Source organism: Otolemur garnettii, unplaced genomic scaffold (genome assembly GCF_000181295.1).
Source record: "Otolemur garnettii isolate 467f Iridium unplaced genomic scaffold, OtoGar3 scaffold00031, whole genome shotgun sequence".
NCBI lineage: Eukaryota > Metazoa > Chordata > Mammalia > Primates > Galagidae > Otolemur > Otolemur garnettii.
In genome coordinates this window covers 3,536,559-3,555,590 of record NW_003852426.1, presented here as the reverse complement: position 1 = coordinate 3,555,590, position 19,032 = coordinate 3,536,559, and the positions used below count along the sequence as shown (strand labels likewise).

General features: G+C 38.1%; 1 protein-coding gene and 1 pseudogene across 4 annotated transcripts; one reads left to right on the top strand and one right to left on the bottom strand.

Moving 5' to 3' along the window:
• Nucleotides 1-1,066: 1,066 nt before the first annotated feature.
• Nucleotides 1,067-1,207, top strand: LOC111725115 (annotated as a pseudogene).
• Nucleotides 1,208-11,556: 10,349 nt separating this feature from the next.
• Nucleotides 11,557-16,324, bottom strand: LOC100957422 (HLA class II histocompatibility antigen, DR alpha chain). Of its 4 annotated transcripts, none has more exons than XM_023512954.1 (5): nt 16,137-16,324; nt 13,806-14,051; nt 13,065-13,346; nt 12,622-12,797; nt 11,557-11,955 (listed from the first exon to the last, which is right to left on the bottom strand). In XM_023512954.1, the coding sequence occupies exons 1-4, from the start codon at nt 16,216-16,218 to the stop codon at nt 12,637-12,639; spliced, it is 771 nt and encodes a 256-aa protein (XP_023368722.1). In that variant the 5' UTR covers nt 16,219-16,324; the 3' UTR covers nt 11,557-11,955; nt 12,622-12,636. The 4 variants fall into 4 exon arrangements, with proteins under 4 accessions (XP_023368722.1, XP_023368723.1, XP_003789115.1 ...); XM_023512955.1 differs by having other exon boundaries at nt 12,636-12,797; XM_003789067.3 differs by having other exon boundaries at nt 11,567-11,955; nt 12,626-12,797.
• Nucleotides 16,325-19,032: the final 2,708 nt, after the last annotated feature.

Below are 19,032 nucleotides of genomic sequence, written 5' to 3'. Positions count from 1 at the left end.
TATAGCTCAAGGACAAGAAATAGGAAAGAGAAAGGGAAAATCATGTTCTAATACGATAGTGGTTTTCATTTACAGATCACCAAGTTGTTAGTGTTTTAGTAAATTTCCCCATGAAGGCTTATAAGTTATTATTATTATTATTATTTTAGATTGAATCTTATTCTGTTGCCCTGAGTAAGTGCCATGGCATCATAGCTCATAGCAACCTTAAACTCTTGGGCTCAAGCCATCCTCTTGCCTCACCCTCCCGAGTAGCTGGGACTGTAGACACCTGCCTAGGCTTATAGATTCTTGATAGGTGTTCTCAGTTTAAGGTTCTGAGTCTTTTTTTAAAACTAATTTGTATATTAAATTCCAGCCATTAATAAAATTACAATAAAACAGAAAAGCAAACAAAATGAATTTAATGCGGTATGCTGATATGTAATTTTTGTGAGGAAAATGTACTTTCTAGGGAAAGTATTGAAAAAAAAGAAGCATAATAAGGGATAACTAGCTCTATAGGATGCTGAAATATAGTATACACCTATCTTAGTAAATACACTCGGGGACCGTACTGATCCATTGTTGATAAATACAATACACCAGTAGAATAGAGTCCAGAATTATAATCTCAAACAGCTGAGATTTAGCTTAAGATAAGTGGAGAGTTTTAATTGTTAGTATGGTATATTCCAAATTCATAACTTTCAACAAAATGGATCACTGGTGAATAAAATTGAAACATGAAAGTATAGAATTAATAAAACATAATTATTTCTCTTACTATCATCATAATTATGTCAGAAGACAAATAGACTTACTAAGCCCTAATGAATTGCTGGTGAGAGTACTTTGAACAACAATTTAGGAATTTCTTTAAAAGATTAATATACATTTGTCATGTGATCCAGGAGTTTCACTCCTTGGAATCTATCAAAGATATGTGTACAAATGGCCACAGCATGAGCCATAATAGACCCAAAGTGGAAACAATCCAAATATCCTTCAATTAGTGAATGGCTAAACAAAATGTGCTATATTTATACATATAATGCTATTCAACAATGGAAAGAAACAAAAATATATACTTATCTGGCAGGGGAGACACTGTGATCATGAAGGTGGTTCCCCCAGAGCAAAGCTTGTCCCCTGCACTCCCGGGAGAGAAGAGATTATTTAATTATTTAATGTACAGTGCACGTTGTTTGGGTGATGGATACTCTAAAAGCCCTGACTTCACCACCACACTCAATCTATGTGTGTAACAAAAGTACACTTGTACCCCACACAAGTGGGATACACAAAACTCCTTTACACAAAAAGGAGAAAAGAAATAAAAAGTAACAAAATGATGATACACATGCTACAAAAACTTACACTAAGTGAAGGAAACAGACACAAAAGACCACATGTCATGATTTCATTTACATGAATGTCTAGAATAGGCACCTTTATAAACACAGAAAGCAGATCAGCAGGTGCCTAGGGCTTAGGGTAGGGATGAGAATAAACTATAAATAGAAAAATTTTGGAGGTGATAGAAATGTTCTAAAGTTGGATTGTGATGGCAGTTGTACATGTTAATTTAATAAAATCATTGAATTTTAAATATTCAGTGAGTAAATTTTGTGGTATATAAATTATGTCTTAATAAACCTACTAAAATAATTCTTTTTTATTAAATCATAGCTGTGTACATTAAGGCAATTATGGGGTACAATGTGCTGGTTTTATATACAATTTGAAATTTTTTCATCAAACTAGTTAACATAGCCTTCACCTCATTTTCTTAGTTATTGTGTTAAGACATTTATATTCTACACTTAATAGATTTAACATGTACCCTTGTGAAAGGAAGCCTAAGTGCCTATTGATCCACAAGTGGATTAATAAATTGTGGTATATGTACACCATGGAATATTATGCAACCTTAAAAAAGATGGAGACTTTACTTCTTTTATGTTTACACGGATGGAGCTGGAACATATTCTTCTTAGCAAGGTATCTCAAGAATGGAAGAAAAAGCCGTAATAAAATAATTCTTTTTTAAAAACTAAAGTTCCCTAAGCAAGACCGAAAATCCAGAAGACACAAATAAAAAGTATTTGAATAAAATTATAAATTTCTTTGCATGGAGAAAATAAAATTAAAAGAAATTTGGGAGGCCCAGGAAAACTTTGAAACATATGTAAAATTCTCAACAAATCAATCTTACATGTGCTCAAGGACACAAAACTGGCTGTTTGTTGCAGTAGGATTTGGAATAATAAAATTTCTAAAAGACAAACTGATAAATTAGTCTTGATTATAGAAATTCTGTACATCAGAAAACTATAAAATATTTGAAGTGACAGCATACTGCAAGGTGACATTTGAGTACTGTGTACGGCAATATGAGCACATATTGTTATACCCCTTAGGTAGTTTGAATAATTCAGTACTTTCACTGTAGCCATTATACATCTAGATGAACTCTCATATATATGTCCAAGATAATGTATGAAAACTGTAATAGAAGAGGAAAGAAATATTCTGAATTTCTAGACAGAGGAAAGGTAAATTGTGGCATAGCCATACAAAGGAATAATATATTGTGTTTTAAATGAATGAAGCATGGACTGGAAAAAAATCATCAATCATAATGTCAGTAAGTACATAGAAAATTACAAGAATTATTACTGTCACTATAAAAACCAAAAAATGTATAAACTAAACTAAATGGATAAATTAGAAAAGAATCTTATCTTTAAAGACTCCAAAAAGCCATAGATGAAAGGAAGCTTCCAAATTCTAAATTCCAGAGATGGACAAATTCTGCTTAGGTGAACAGGGACTCACTTATCCCTAGGGTCATCTGCTGAATCTTGACATGGGCCTGGCACAGAAAAGGAGATAGTGATGGGGTAAGGAGAAACCAGCAAAGTATTAAATAGCCCTATGGACCTATGTGATGGATTGAAATCTATAGAGGTCCCCATATAATGTGTTTCTACTCTTCTCTGACAGCTGATTCTCCTTCTAGAACTTTTAGTGTTGTTTCTTCCTTAAACATTTTAAAATAATTACTGAAATGAGATGAATCTGGGTTTTTGTTGTGGGAAAGTTATACAGAATAGATTTACTTTCTTGATTAGATGAGGAACTCTTCATATTTTTTATTATTTGTCAGCTTAGTACATGGTACATTTGAGTAATTTACTCATAAAACACAAATCTGTTTTTGTGATGGTTTTCATACTATTTATTATTATTTCATGCTGAAGAATCTGTGTGACTATAGCAAAAGACATTAAATTCATGTCATTGGAATCCCAGAAGGAAATGAGAAATGGGTGATGCTGAAAGAATGTTTCAAGGAATATTGACTAAATATTCCCCAAATTTGGCAAAAGACTTAAATTTAAAGATTCAAGGTGTGAGAACTCCAAAGAAAATAAATCCAAATAAATTGATGTCAAAAATATCTTGAGAGTAAAAAGAAAGAAATGACATCTCATGTACAGGGGAAAGAGTTAATGAAGTGACAGTAGATTTCTCATCAGAAATTATGAAGTCCAGAAACAAGTGGCATGAGATTTTTCAGTTGCTGAAAGAAAACATAAACCTAAAATATATATCTAGTAAAAATATTATGGAATAAAGTGGCTATCATGACATTCTTAGAGGAAGGAAAAGCAAGAGAATTTGATGTTGGTAGATCTACTCTAAAACAGTGGCCTAAAGACATACTTGAATTGGTATAGAAATGATACTGGAAGAAATCTTGGAACATCAGGGGAAAAGAACAAACAATAGAACAAGTTAAAATATGGCCAAATACAATAGACTTCTCTTCTTCAATTTTTTAAATAAATTTGATGATTGAGACAAAAATTATGACATTGTCAGATGTGGGTTTTGCTGCAGGTAGAGAAACTATTTAAGACAAATGTATTATAAATGGGGGAGGATAAAGGGACTTAAAGAGGTAAAGTGTCTACATTTTACTCAGATTGGTGAAACATCAACAACAGTGGACTTTGATAAGTTATGTATTTGTAATGTAATGTAATACTTAGATAAATCACAAAAACTGTACAGTGAGATACACTAAAAAACACAATAGGTCAAAAATTTGGAATTCCAAAATGTGTTTAAGTAACCAATAGAAAAGTAGAAAAAGAAAAGAGAGATGGAAAAACAGAGAAAACAACAGAAAACAAAAGGCAATATGGCAGACACAAGCCTTAATATACTAATAATTACATTACACAACAATCTTCTAAATCATCAAAAAGACAAGTGTCAGAGTGGAAAAAATTATATCATATGTATATTATCTATATACGTAGATACACTTTAAATACAACAGTGGAAGGTTGAAATAGAAGAATAGAAAAAAATGATGCAATTATTTATCAAAGAAAGCACAAAAGGCTACAATGTCAGATAAAGTAAACTTCAGCACAAAAATTATAGTGCTAGGTATTCCTTGATGGAAACACTGAAAGCCTTGACATCAGCACTATCCAATTCATCTATGTGACAAAGAACCATGGGTATCGTTAAATCTACTGAAATAAATTTTTCAAAATACTATGAGAGACAAAGAGAATCATTAAATAATGATTATAGTGTTAATCCACAGAGAAGCCATAGCAATCCTAAATGAGTATGTACAAAACAAATGAGTCACAAATAAGTGAAGCAAACTCTGATAGAATTTAAGGGAGAACTAGACAAATTCACAGTTATACTTGGAGACTTCAGCACCTCACTCTGAACAATAAATGAAACAACTGGACAAAAATTCAGTGAGAATAATAAAACTCAACAATACCATCAACCAACAAGAGCTAATTGACCCTACAGACCACTCCACCCAACGACAGCATTCTTTTCAAGTAGCCATGTAACATTTACTAAGGTAGATCATATCCTGGGCCATAGGAGGAACTTCGACAAATGTCGAAGAATTTAAATCACACAGACTTTGTTCCATGAACACAATGACATTGAACTAGAAATCAAAAACATAAAGATAAACAGTATAACTCCCAAAACTTGGGAACTAAATAACATACTCGTAAGTAAACCATGTGTCCAAAAAAAGTTAAAAAGGAAAAAAAAAAAAAGCATTTCTTAAGGTAAATAAAAAATACCAAACTAAGTGAAAATGAAAATACGAATTTGTGGGACATGACAAAAGAAAGCCCTGACGTCAGTACTATACAATTCATCTATGCCAGTACTTGGAAAAAATATGTATAGTACAGTACTAAATGTACACATTGAAAAAGAGAAAAGATCACAAATCAATAATCAATTAAGTTCCTACCTCTAGAAATCTATAAAATAATCTAGAAAAAGAAGAGCAAAATAACCAAATGCAAACAAAAGGAAGGAAATAATAAATACGAGAGTAGAAATCAATGGAATTGAAAATAGAAACACAATAGAGAAAATCAATAAAAGAAAAAGGTCATTCTTTGAAAAGACTAAAAGAATTACCAAATTGCCAAAATAAGAATGAAACAAACCCTTTAAATATCAACATTACACTAAGGAGTACAACAAACAACAACTTAGATGATATGGACAAATTCCTTCAAATGTGCAAACTATTGCAAACAATTCAGTATGCAGTAGACAAATTGAATAGCTACATTAATTATTAAAGGAATTGAATTTATAATTTAAAAACCGCAGGAGAAATCTCCAGCTCCATAAGGTTTAGCTGGGAAATCTAAAAAACGTTTTAAGTAGAATTAACCAAAGTCTATAAATTTTTTTCTCAAAAATAGAAAAGGAGGAAACACACCCCAACTTATTTTATGAGGTTAGCATTTTCTGATATCAAAAGCAGAGAAAGATAGTACAACAGAAAAAAAAAATGAAAAAGCAATATACCTTCATGACTATAGGTGCAAATCTCCCTAACAAAATATTAGCAGGCTCGGTGCCTGTGGCTCAAGTGGCTAAGGTGCCAGCCATATACACCTAAGGTGGCGGGTTCAAAACCAGCCCAGGCCCGCCAAATAACAATGACGGCTGCAACCAAAAAATAGCCGGGTGTTGTGGCAGGTGCCTGTGGTCCCAGCCACTTGGGAGGCTGAGGCAGGAGACTCGCTTGAGCCCAGGAGTTGGAGGTTGCTGTGAGCTGTGATACCACATCACTCTACCCAGGGGGATAGCTTGAGGCTCTGTCTCAAAAAAAAAAAAAAAAAAAAACCAACAAAATATTAGCAAATAAAAATCAGCCTAATTAAAAAATACATATATTTAGTCTGATATCAGGTTTTCAATGAAAAATAAAAAAATAAAAAATATAAACTCTGATACATAGGATTTATTCTAGGGATGCCAGGCTGTTTGAATGTTTAAATGAATGTAATACATCATATTAACAAGCTAAAGAAGAAACATGACATGATTATAACAATTGATACAGAAAAAAAAATTGACAAAATTCAACATAGATTCGTAATAAAAAACCCCAAAGTAGTAGGAATAGAGGAGAATTTCCTTGACTAGATAAATAACTTCTCCAAAAATCTTTCAGATAAATCAAACTTAACAGTGAAAGACTGGGTGCTTTTCCTGTTCAGCTCCAACTAATAAGCGAGTTCACAAAGGTCATGGTATTAAAGATCAACTAAAAAATTAATTTCATTTCTATATGTAGCAATGAAGAAATAGAAACAAAAGAATTAACAGTACAACATGAATTATAATCACTCCAAAAAAGATATAGAAGCATAACTCTAACAGAATATATACAGGGTTTGTGTGCTGATAAAAGATCTAAATAAATGGACAGACTTACTGTGTTCATCAACTAGAAAGCCCAACACAGGAAAGATGTCAATTCTCCCCAAGTTAATAGCCGGGTTTATGCAATTTCTACTAAGATGCCAGAAAAAAATGTTAATAGTTGTAGACAAAGTTATTCTAAAATTTATGTGGAAAAGCAAGGAAACTAGAATAGATAAATTTGGTAAAGAAAAAGTTGGGGAAGTAACTCTAATCAAGTAAGAATTTCTCACTGTGATAGTAATCAAGGCTGATTGATGCTAGTGCAGAGATAGACACAGGAATTCATGGGCAGTACAGAGAATCCAGAAATTTTCACCAACTCATTTTTGACAGAGGTACAAAGCAATTCAATGGAAGAAGTATAGTCTTTGCAAGCAATGGTGCTGGAGCAAGTGGCAATACATAGACAAAACCAAAACTGAACCAAACCAAAAGAAAAAAAAAAGGAGGAGTAGGAAGAGGAGGAGGGGCAGAGGGAAGGGTAGGAGGAGAAGAAGAAAAACATTTAGTAAATTTTCTTTTCTTCGTTATACAACAATTTATCCCAAATAGATCATAAGTTTAAATGTGAAACTTTTTTTTACAGGTTTTGGCCGGGGCCAGGTTTGAACCTGCCACCTCCGAAATATGGGGCCAGCGCCCTACTCCTTTGAGCCAGGCGCCACCCCTAAATGTGAAACTTTTACTAGAAAACATGTGAGAAAATCCTTCCGGAGCTCAGACTTAGTGAAGAGTTCTTAGACATGATACCAAAAGTACAATCTAAAAAATAAATTGGGCTTTATCAAAATTAAAAACTTTTGTTCTGTAAAATATCCTGTTAAGAATGAAAAGATAAGCTATGGATAGCGAGGACGTGTTTATGAGCCACACATATCACAAAAAAACATGTTATCTAGAACATATAAAGATCTGTCAAAACTCCACAGTACGAAAAAACCTAATTACAAAATGGGCAAAGACAGAAAGAGGCTTTTTTTTCTTTTTTTGAGACAGAGTCTCACTTTTTAGCCCTCATCATCTCCACCCTCCAGTCGCAGGAAATGCACTTCACCTGCTTGAACAGCTCAGTAGAGTGCTGTAGTATCATAGCTCTCAGAAACCTCAAACTCCTGGGCTCAAGAGATCCTCTTGCCTTGGGTTTTCAATTTTTAGTAGAGATGAGGTCTTTCTCTTGCTCAGGCTGGTCTTACACTCCCAGTCTCAAACAATCCACTCATTTTGGTCAACCAGACTGCTAGAATTATAGGCATGAGCCACCGTGCCCAGCCTGACATGAAGAGACATTTTATCAAAGAGATATGGATTGATGTCAGATAAGCACACTGAATTATGTGCATCACTCTTCATTACGGAAATGCAAATGTCACTGCACACCTGCTAAAATAGCTAAAATAACAGATACTGACATTGGTAAGTATGTGAGAATGCAGAAAAACTGGATTTCTCATATATCCTCCTGGTGGGAATTTAAAATAGTACAGTCCCTCCAGAAAACAGGTTGGCTTAAAAAACTAAACAAATGCATATATTCAACACTTGACCCAGTAATTATATTGCACAACATTTATATCAGAGAAATGAAAACTCACCTTTATACAAAAACCTTACACGAATGTTCATAACAGCTTTATGTATAGTAGCTTCAAATTAGAAATAGTCAAAATGTCCTTCAATGGGCAAATAGTTAAACAAATTGCTGTATCACACATGCATACCATGGAATACTAAGCAAGAAAAAAGAGCGCATTGTTGATACATGCAACAGCTCGCATGGATCTCAAGGGTATCTTGCTGAGTGAACATGCCAGTCTCAACAAGTCACCTACTGCATGGGTCCATTTATCTAACATTTTCAAAATGACAGTGTCACAGAGATGTAGAAGAGGTTAGTGGCTGTCAGATGTTAGGGTGATGGTGTGAGGAGGTGAGATTGTGACTAAAGGCTGGCCCAGGGGAGATCTCTGTGGCAATGGAATCACTTTGCACTTGACAACAGTGGTGGTTACTCAAGTCTACAAATGTGATAAAACAGGCACAGAATGACACACACACATATTGCACCAATATCAGTTTCCTGATTTTGATATTGTACTACAGTTACTTAAAATACAAACATTTGGAGAAGCTGGGTGATGGGGTGTGCAGAATCTCTCTGTACTGTCTTTACAATTTCCTGTGAATCTATAATTATTTCAAAGTAAAAACTGAGTTTCTGGCTGAAATCTAAAACTCTCACAACACCAAATGCTGACAAGGATGTAGAACAACAGGGACTCCCATTTGTTGCTGGTGGGAATGCAAAATGGTACTGACACTTTGGAAGACATTCTGGCAGTTTCTGACAAAGCTAAACATATTCTTACTGTGTGATCCAGAGATTGCACTCCCAAGTATTTACTCAAATGAGTAGAAAACTTATGTCTGCACAAAAACCTGTACATGAATGTTTATAGCAGTTTTATTCATAATTGCCAAAAATTGGAAGCCACCAAGATATTCTTCAATGAGTGGATACCTGTGGTACATCCAACACAGAGTATTATTCATCATTAAAGAGAAATAAAGTATCACGCTATGAAAAGACATGGAGGAAGCTTAAATGCATATTGCAAGTGAAAGAAATGATTCCAAAAAAGCTGTATATTATATAATCACAATTACATGACATTCTGGAACAGGCAAAATTATAGACAGTGAGTAGATCAGTGGTCACCAGGAGTTCAGGGGAGGAGAGAAGGGTGATTAGGTGGAGCGTGGGGGCGTTTTTAGGTCAGTGAAACTATTTTACTGCAATGGTGGATACATAACATTAGGCATTTGTCAAAATGCAGAGACCTGTATAATTCAGGGTGAACCCTAATGTAACTATTGTCTTGAGTTAATACTAGTATCAGTACTGGTTCATCAATTGTAACAAGTGTACCCTTCTAATGCAGATGTTAACAATAGGAGAACTAGGTGGTGGGTGGTTTTAGGGAAGGGGGTGTATGAAAACTCTGCACTTTCTCTGAAGTTTGTCTATAAACTTCTCTATGATTGCTTGAGGTCAGGAGATCCAGACCAGCCTGAGCAAAGGGAGACCCTGTCTCTACTAAAAATAGAAAAACTAGCCAGGTATCATGGTGGGTGCCTATAGTCCCAGCTACTGAGAGGTTGAGGCAGGGGGACCTCTTGAGCCCAGGAGTTTGAGGTTGCTGTGAGCTATGCTGAGGCTATGGCACTCTAGCTGGGGCAACACAGTGAGACTCTGTCTCAAAAAAACAAAAACAAAAACCTATTCTAAAACATAAAGTATATTTTAAAAGGCATTTTCTCATATTGGAGAATATGAGCTTACTTTTTGCTTTCTTATTCTGAGTTTTACTGTATTCTCTATTGTTCATCTATTTATTTTATAATGAAAATAGCAGACATGAAAAAAACACTTTTGCCTATTCTACATTCAACATTCTCAAGATTCTGCTTTGGGGGCAGCACCTGTGGTGCAGTGGATGGGGCGCCAGCCCCATATCCTGAGGGTGGTGAGTTCAAACCCAGCCCTCGCCAAACTGCAACAAAAAAATAGCCAGGCGTTGTGGCAGGTGCCTGTAGTTCCAGCTACTCGGGAGGCTGGAGTTGGAGGTTGCTGTGAGCTGTGTGACACCATGGCACTCTACTGAGGGTGATAAAGTGAGACTCTGTCTCTACCAAAAAAGAAAAAAAAAAAGATTCTGCTTTGGTTCTCTGTACCACATGGAGAGAATCTTGTTATTTACTCATGAATCTTATAACGCCATGATGCTTTAGTTTGTGTTTATGTCACTTCTATTTTATCATCAGGCTGTAGAAATTTTGAGAAAAACAATGGAATATATACTTTGTGAAATATTTTATTACTACTAAGCATAGTACCTAATTACTTTGCTTACATTTTCCCTTTAAGTCTGAAAACAACTCAATGCAATAAAAATTAACATCAATATTTTCATGAGGAATCTGAGGCTAAATTAAGATACCCATGAATACATAGTAAATGGTAGAGCCACCTGAAGTCTACAATACTGTGATGAATAGTTATTCTTTATGATTTTTGGTAGGTTCTCACAACCATTTCAGAAAAACTAAACTTATAAATGAGCAATAATTCACTGTGTTTCACATACTTGCCTCTCATTTTAGTGCCATATCCTGTCCCCATCTCCCCTTCTACTTTCCACTCAAGAAAACACATCTCCAAATATAATATGGTTCCAAGCATGAATCAATCTATTCTCCCAGAAGTGAAATGGGCATCTGAGGCCATGTCTAATCAAATGGGTAATACCAGTCTTCAGTGTCCAGTCTCATTCCTCATTAAGTCTGGAATGGGTGGTTTTGACATGCAAATCCCGTAATGTATGTGGACCCTCTTCTTCTTCTGCTCCCCACTCCACCCTCATCTGCTCCTCTCCATCTGGTACACCCATCTGCAAAGGCTAAAACCTGGGGTTTGAAGTTCACTCTACTGAGGATACAGATATGTCATTGACTTGCGGTCTCAAGAACCAAAACCAGATTCTGAACCCACGGCTCACAGACAACCAGCATTAGGGTTCTCCTGTTGAGGACTATACCACGGCAACAGGGTCACTTGTAGATGCTTGGAATGAAACCAAGCCCTAATGAACCTGGATATTTCTATTACTCCAGAGCTTATAAGATACATTCAGCACTCAGATATTTCAAGATGCAAAGATCACACATATTCCCCAGCTCCTTCCTCTCCCCCAACCAAAGAACTAGCTCAAAAGACAAAAATTCCACTGAAGACCCATCAGGATAATTTATTGTATTTAGAAAAATCAGTTTGAAGAAACTCTAAGCAACAAGGACACAAGAGAGCCTCTGTGGGATGACTAGAACATTCTATGGAAGAGAATCCTATGGAGTTTATTCCAGAGGCAATGCATGTTAATAATAAAATAATGGAAAACAGAAGTAAAACTGATACAGGAAAGGGCAACAGTCAGGGAATCTAACCAGATGTTAGAGTATGGAGAGATCAGGGAAGGGATCACCACTCTTAGGGTGGCTAAAGGTCTGGAAATGGCTGAAGGTGGCTGGTTTCACTGAGATCAGCAATTGGGAGTATTGTCAGCTTTGTAAAACTATTAAAGCAGAAATTTTTTCAGTGGTCTCCCTGAGAAACACCATCACCTGTAATAGGACACACATTGTTAGTAAACAGTTTAAGATGAGTCTTTTGAGCTCTTTCCTTCAAATTCCATCCTCTCTCTCTTAATCATTTGACTTTAGAAAGTCTTTTAATATTCGTCTGAACTTTCTAACATGAAGTGTATACTCTGCTCTCCAACTGAACATGAATAGGCAACCATGCTTTACCTTTTTTTTTTTTTAGAGTTTCTGATTGCATTTGGTCCCTTGACCTCTAAGAGATTTCCATTTCATGCAGTCAATCTACCCCAACCCCTAAGGAGCCAAGCTCTGTAAAACCTTCTGAATTGATGGCCTGCCTGAGGAAATAGAAGCCAGGAAAAACCTGAGGCATTTTCCTAGATTACTGAATTCTGGATTAGTATTCTAATTTGAAACCACGGCCTTAGGTACTGGGGCACTGGAGATGATTTCCATGATTGAAAGTGTGTTCTAGGTGCACATCTACAGAAATGCCTGAGAGACACTGAAGCTTTGGGACACCAGAAGATGCCAATTCTGATTCGATCTAACAAGGAGAATTCAAGAGCCTCATCTGTTCCTACCCTTTCTCTTAAAAGCATCACATGTCATTCTCTCCCTTTCCCCACCTACTCTGTTTTCCTCCCTCAGGCTCCCCGTATATGTCTTCCTCCACCCACACCTAACCTGCCTCCACGTGCCTCACAGAGGGCCCTGGCCCCGGCGTTCTGCAGCGTTGCTTTTGCGCACGCCCTTGATGATGAAGACGGTGCCAGCAATGATGCCCACCAGACCCACAACCAGGCCCAGGGCACACACCACATTCTCTGTAGTCTCCGGGAGTGGAGTTCGTGCATCAAACTCTAGAGAAAAATGAGAGAGTGTACATGGTAATGAATGAGGTTGGGAATAACATGTAGGGCAAAATGTGGGGTACTTTGTCAAAAGAATAGTTAGATTAAAGAGGAGGAAGACAGAGCAATGTACTGAGAAAATTGCAGATTAAAAAATGGAGTAAGATGACTAGCGGGATAAGGCAGATAAATGAGTGGTAACAGATGTTATGAATCCGGACACTCTGGGTCCCAAAGGTCCAGACACAGCATCACAGATTGGAGGATGGTCCATACCCCAGTGCTTGAGAAGAGGCTCATCCAAACCCCAGTGCTCCACTCTGCAGTCATAGACGTCCTCGGCCGAGGGCAAGAAGGGCAGATAGTGGAACTTGCGGAAAAGGTGGTCTTCCCTGGGCAGGAAGACAGTCTCTGACACCCCGGTGGTGACAGGTTTTCCATTTTGAAGCCATGTGACGTTGACCACCGGCGGGGAGAACTTGTCAATGAAACAGATGAGGACATTGGGCTCTCCCAGTTCCACTGGGCTGTTCGTGAGCACAGTTACCTCTGGAGGCACTAGGGGACACATGACTGACGTTAGCCCTTGCTGCTTAGTCTCATGCCTCCCCCTCCTACACTGAATTGTGGTACACATCTATTTAAAGGCCATACTGCAAAAAAAAAAAAAAAAAAAAAGCATTTGACATTGTACCCTGAGAAGTCTATGCCACATTCTGAAAGACCAATCTCTGGCACCCTCTCCTGTGAACTGGAGCCAACATTGGAGTAGAAGATATCTGAAGACCTCACTCCTGGCTCTCCAGCATGGACTGAGGGCAGTGCCTGTGAGTGACCATGGATGACAGAGTCAGGCTTGAGCACATCAAGAAAGGAGCAAACCCATAAAGTTCTTGAGCCTATGACAAGGTTAGGCCCCTGGGAAAGTCAGTCACAACAATAGGACACAAAGAGCTTAAGTGTCTATTCTAAAGCTATGGATCCCCATACCCAGGAGTGCAGCAGAGAGAGAGTTACCATTGGTGTCCGGGGTGTTGTTGGAGCGCTTTATCATGATGTCCAGGTTGGCTTTGTCCACAGCTATGTTGGCCAATGCACCCTGCGCCTCAAAGCCGGCATATTGTCCAAATTCTTCAAGCCGCCAGACTGTCTCTTTCTTTCCCATATCCACATGGAAAATCTCATCACCATCGAAGTCAAACATAAACTCTCCTGATTGGTCAGGAGACAGATAGAACTCGGCCTGGATGATCACATGTTCCTCTGGAAAGGCAGGAAGGGGGCAGTGAGGAGAGGGAGATGGAGAAGAACCATGTACAGTGGCAGGAGATGGTGGAGAGAGATTGGGCCAAGTGAAATAGAGAAGTGACAGAGCAGGGACAAGAGAAAGACTGGGTCTGGGTGGAGGACACCATTCTGAACAAGACTGAGGGTCAGGGGAAAAATAGGAGCATCCATGTTAGAGAGGGTGGATTGAAGGAGATGAGGGCTGAAAAACGCAGTCTTTTGTCTGTTGTCTGGCTCCTTGCTACTAGCTGAGAAATAACTTTCCCTTTAGAAATCCAGCAGCAGCCCCTGAAAGAGAAATGTTCTCTCACTCTCTACCCAAGCATGAAATACACTTAGGCAGAATTCCAGGGCATCTTCAGCACATTGTATTCTAAGAAGATAAAAACACCATTTGAAAGGTTGGGGACTGAATGGCGGAATCAAGTAAAATATTAAATTCTTATTAAGCTACCTACCTAGTGAACTCGGTAGATTTTTCTACCTACTTACATGTGGTTATATAGTTCTGCTGTGGTTCTGATTCTGTTATATTCTGTTGTGGACTTGTTTGTATGATTAAATGAAATAAGGTAAATAATTTCTATGTGCATCAACAAGCCTATAACAGGCACTATTCACCATTTGAGATAAAAGACTGCTTTGTATTTATGAACCAAATCCATAGAAAATATAACTGGGCCAGAGGTATCCGGGAAATTAGCAATGATACCTTGTGGTGCTCCCTGGGCCCAAACCCACACTGTGATACTTCTGTGACAAGAGTCCCCTTTGGATGGACCTTGGCAACTCAACCTTTTGTAATATCTTAATGTTCCTTAAATTGAGACTGTTACTATGGGGCATATTCTGTTCCAGTTGTTACTAAGAATAACCAACACTAAGAGAATAATCAGCCTGAGTGAGAAAGGCTACAGCTGGAGAGTATGCAGCCTCCATGGTGTGTGTGGGTGAGACGGAGGCTGTCTTTCTCCTTAGTCTTCACAAATAAGGTGAGAGATTTTAATGTTTGACTGTATATTGATAAACCTAGGGATTTATTTATCATTTGAATTTATGCACACATGCACACACATAAATGTTTTACCTGCCCCTTTCCAAATCAAGAGAAGAACCTCTATCTTTCCAGGTAAGCACCCCATATATGGCCCTTTCTGGGCAGTAGAAACCTGTAATTGCCATTATGGGTCTGGGAGCTGCATTATAACTTTTGCTTATTTCCAGTCTACCTGACACCCCCTGTAGAGGTTATTCTACATGAAGAATACCTTTTCATAATTCATCTTTACAAGACTCCCCACTTCCTTATTCATTTTTCTACTCTCTAAAAAATATTACTAAGTAACAGTGAGCAAAGATTATGTAATATCTACTGTAGCACAGGGTTGGGGGTGGTGATGGTGGAGCGATGGCTGTCACTGTCCTGAGGGCCAGTAAATTAAATGCACTCCCACCTCCCTTGGGTTGATTGTTGCTTTTTGGTGACTTTTCTTTTCAATGATCTTCAACACAGCATCTGTGCTTAAAATATGCTGACAGAAACTATATGCCCCCCAAATAACAATGTATGATGTTTTTAGCTAAGAACAGTGCTAAGAACTTCTCATAAGTTTTTCATTTAATTCTAACAAAATTATATGAGTTTTTTTTTTGCAGTTTTTTTTTTTTTTCTGGCCAGGGCTGGGTTTGAATCCACTACCTCTGATATATGGGGCCAGCGCCCTATTCCTTTGAGCCACAGAAAGAAAAATTAAAGCTCACAGATGTAGCTTGTTAATGCCTGTCAGAAAATATTCTACCTCCCCCTAAAGTTTGTCTAATATAAAGTTGGTGACAATAATCAACTTACAGCTCAGTTTTGTTCCTCTAAACTGAATTTGACTTACTTCATTTTGCAGTGAGAGAACTCTAAACTGCAACTTATTATGCTTTCCAACTTAGACACACATCATAACTGTCCCACTTTTCTTTTACTTCCAAGAATGTCTTGCAAATGCTTTCAGTTCTTTCTCCAATGCTTCATAGTCTATGGTCCCCAGTATTGATTCTCTCAGCACTTACCTTTGATAGCCCAGGATTCCTGAGGGCTCATCAGGACAGCCATGATGAAAAATCCTAGCACAGAAAATCCACTAACAGCCATTTTCTTCTTGGGTGCTTTGATGAGGGTCAGTACAGCTCAGGAGAGAGGCAGAGAAGTTAAGAATATAAGAGAATGTGGGGTGTGATAGAGTCTGGCATGATTAAAATTCAAATCAGTCAAGCTCCAGCCAATCAGAAAAATCTTATGAGATGACACATCTGTTGCTAGGGGTAGGGTTCTTGCAAAAGGTCTAGGACAGAAGGTACAGATGAAATAAGTTCGTAAACAAATCAAGTCTTCGAGATTTCTAATCAGTCAGTCACAGACTTCCATCCCAATCCACGTTCTAGAAAGAGATATACCTGAAGTACATTTGTGAGGACAGAATCAATGGAAATGCCCTAAAGTGAGAGCTAAATACTGATCAAACCTGTGTGACGTGACAGCTGGGAAGTTTACTGAAGGGACAAAAAATCATCTAAAGAGAAGGTAGACAGGCCATGGAGAAGAAGCCCCTTATTGCTTCATGATTCTGCAGTGTCCTAGACCCCAAGATGACCAACTGAGCCCCAGAGGTTGGGGTTGCTGGCATTGTGCTGTATTAAGAGAACTTTGGAGGAAACACTGAGTTTCAGTACTCCCAAGGCTGGAGAAGGATGGGAAGCTGTACCCTGGAACACAGGCAGTGGTTAGAGGAAGCAGTGGGCTGTAAAGGGGGTACATTCTCCTAATCCCTACCTTCTTAAATATGACCACAGACTGGAGATTGCACACACCTGATTTGATGACTTGGGTCAATGAGTAGGGTAGAGTAACTGGGAAGAGCTTGTTTTACCTGGAACACTAAGAATGATGATCCACAGGAGGGCTTTGCTATTTCTTCCTTAATGTCGTAGGGTCATGAAAGTTTTTCTCCTGTCATGTGCTCCAGTAAAAGAGAAAGGAAAATGTTTATACATAGAAAGGACTTGAATCTGGCTTGGCACTGGCCACATACACTGGGGCTGGTGAGTTCGAACCTGGCCAGGGCCTGCCAAACAATAATGACAACTACAACAAAAAAATAGCCAGGTGGTGAGGCAGGTGCCTATAGTCCCAGCTACTTGGGAGGCTGAGGCAGGAGAATCTCTTAAGCCAAAGAGTTTGAGGTTGCCACGAGCTGTGATGCCACGGCACTCTACCGAGAGCGACATAGTGAGACTCTGTCTCAAAAAAAAAAAAAAAAAGAATGAAAGAAAGGACTTGAAGCCAAATACATCCAAAGATAATGACTTGGCAGTGAGGGAGCCCATAAGGGGGTGAGTCCATCTTTAAATGCCAGTCATAACACGTTTACTTAGATTTGATTTTCACACTGTTATCCCGAGGTCTTATCTTGCCACACAGCTGCCCTCACAAATCATGAGGGCAAACACCCTTCACATTATCAGTTATCTGATCACATCAAAGGGTTCTGAACACCCTCTGACAATAACCCCTAGATCATTAAGAGGAGGCCCACAGCACGATTCTATCCTAAAATTTTTCAGAAGTACATTTCCTAGAAGCTGAAGAATGGGCTAGATTAGAATTCTACAGTATCAGTTTGTGTTGAGAGTCTGATTCTATGATTTAGGCTTGCTGTCTCTTTCAAAGGCAAAATCATGTGAAACTTTACTGGGTCTATCCTTTGCTGGCTACCATAATTCCTTGTCCTTAAGAAATGCATAATAAATATATGGCAAACTTGAAGACATTTTACATGTCATAATAGCACCTTCAACCCAAGGTGTTGCTCAGCGACTTATGATGTTGTTTAGTCCTAAAACACCAATTGGTTCTTCTAGTGACATTACTAAATTTGGGAGACTTTAGAAAGACTTTCAGTTCCCTTCCTCCGTGGCAGGAGAGAAATTTCTATTTGGACACAAGTGATTTGGACATTACTCCCAAGCTAACTTCCTGTGTTTGGGGAGTTTCTGAAGGTACCTGAATGAGGTCTTCTTGGTGTATTAAATGGTGAGGATCCACAGCAACAGTCAGAGTTCAGATGGGAAATAGAAATCCCTGTAGACACCCTTAACAGAATTGAATCTATTATGGGAATTGTCCCTTAAAACTGTTAGGAAGCTTGGAGGAACTCAAGTCAGCGCAGATCCCTAGCTTTAAAAGGTCAGGAACCCAGGGGAAGCTCTGCTGATGTCACAGCTCCTCCAGACTGAAATGTCTTGGGAACACTAGGCTGATCCCAAAACTCATGTCTGTGAAACATCATGTTTACCACAGGAGATGGCGTCAGCCTAACTTCCACCTCCCAAGTCTCGTAATATTAAGTTTCACTGGAAAACTGTGCACCACATTCAGAAGCCTGTGGACAAGGAGAACCTGGGAGATGTAATATTCTTACTTCTAAGATGCAGACAGGACCATAGAAGTAAGTGGGAATTTTATAAAAATTACTAAACGCAAATATATATATGTGTATCTGTGTGTTCATATATGAATATGCATATGTATATCTTCACTGTAGCTCACTCTAGTTCTCCCCCACAGTGCCACGCCTAAAACCCCAGGACATATACTTTTTGGAGGAATAGATTAGGGCTTAGAATTGAGAAACCTTTCATACTGGGTCAAAATCAAGTCTGAGACCTCAATAATTCATTTGTTTGTGTAGTTCATGTTCTGAGAACTTCCAGCCCCTTCTTTTAAACTCCCTTTCCCTCCTCTTTTCCTCTTGCACTTAGGGTCTTCCAGGTGTTTTCTCCTACTGAGGACTTCCTACCGGGGGTGCTGAGAGGATAGTGACCTAGGCATTTCCTTCCCAGACTAAGCATCACACAGCTGTCTCTCGTTAAGGAATAAACAAGAGGGGTTTTTTTTAAACCTCTTTTA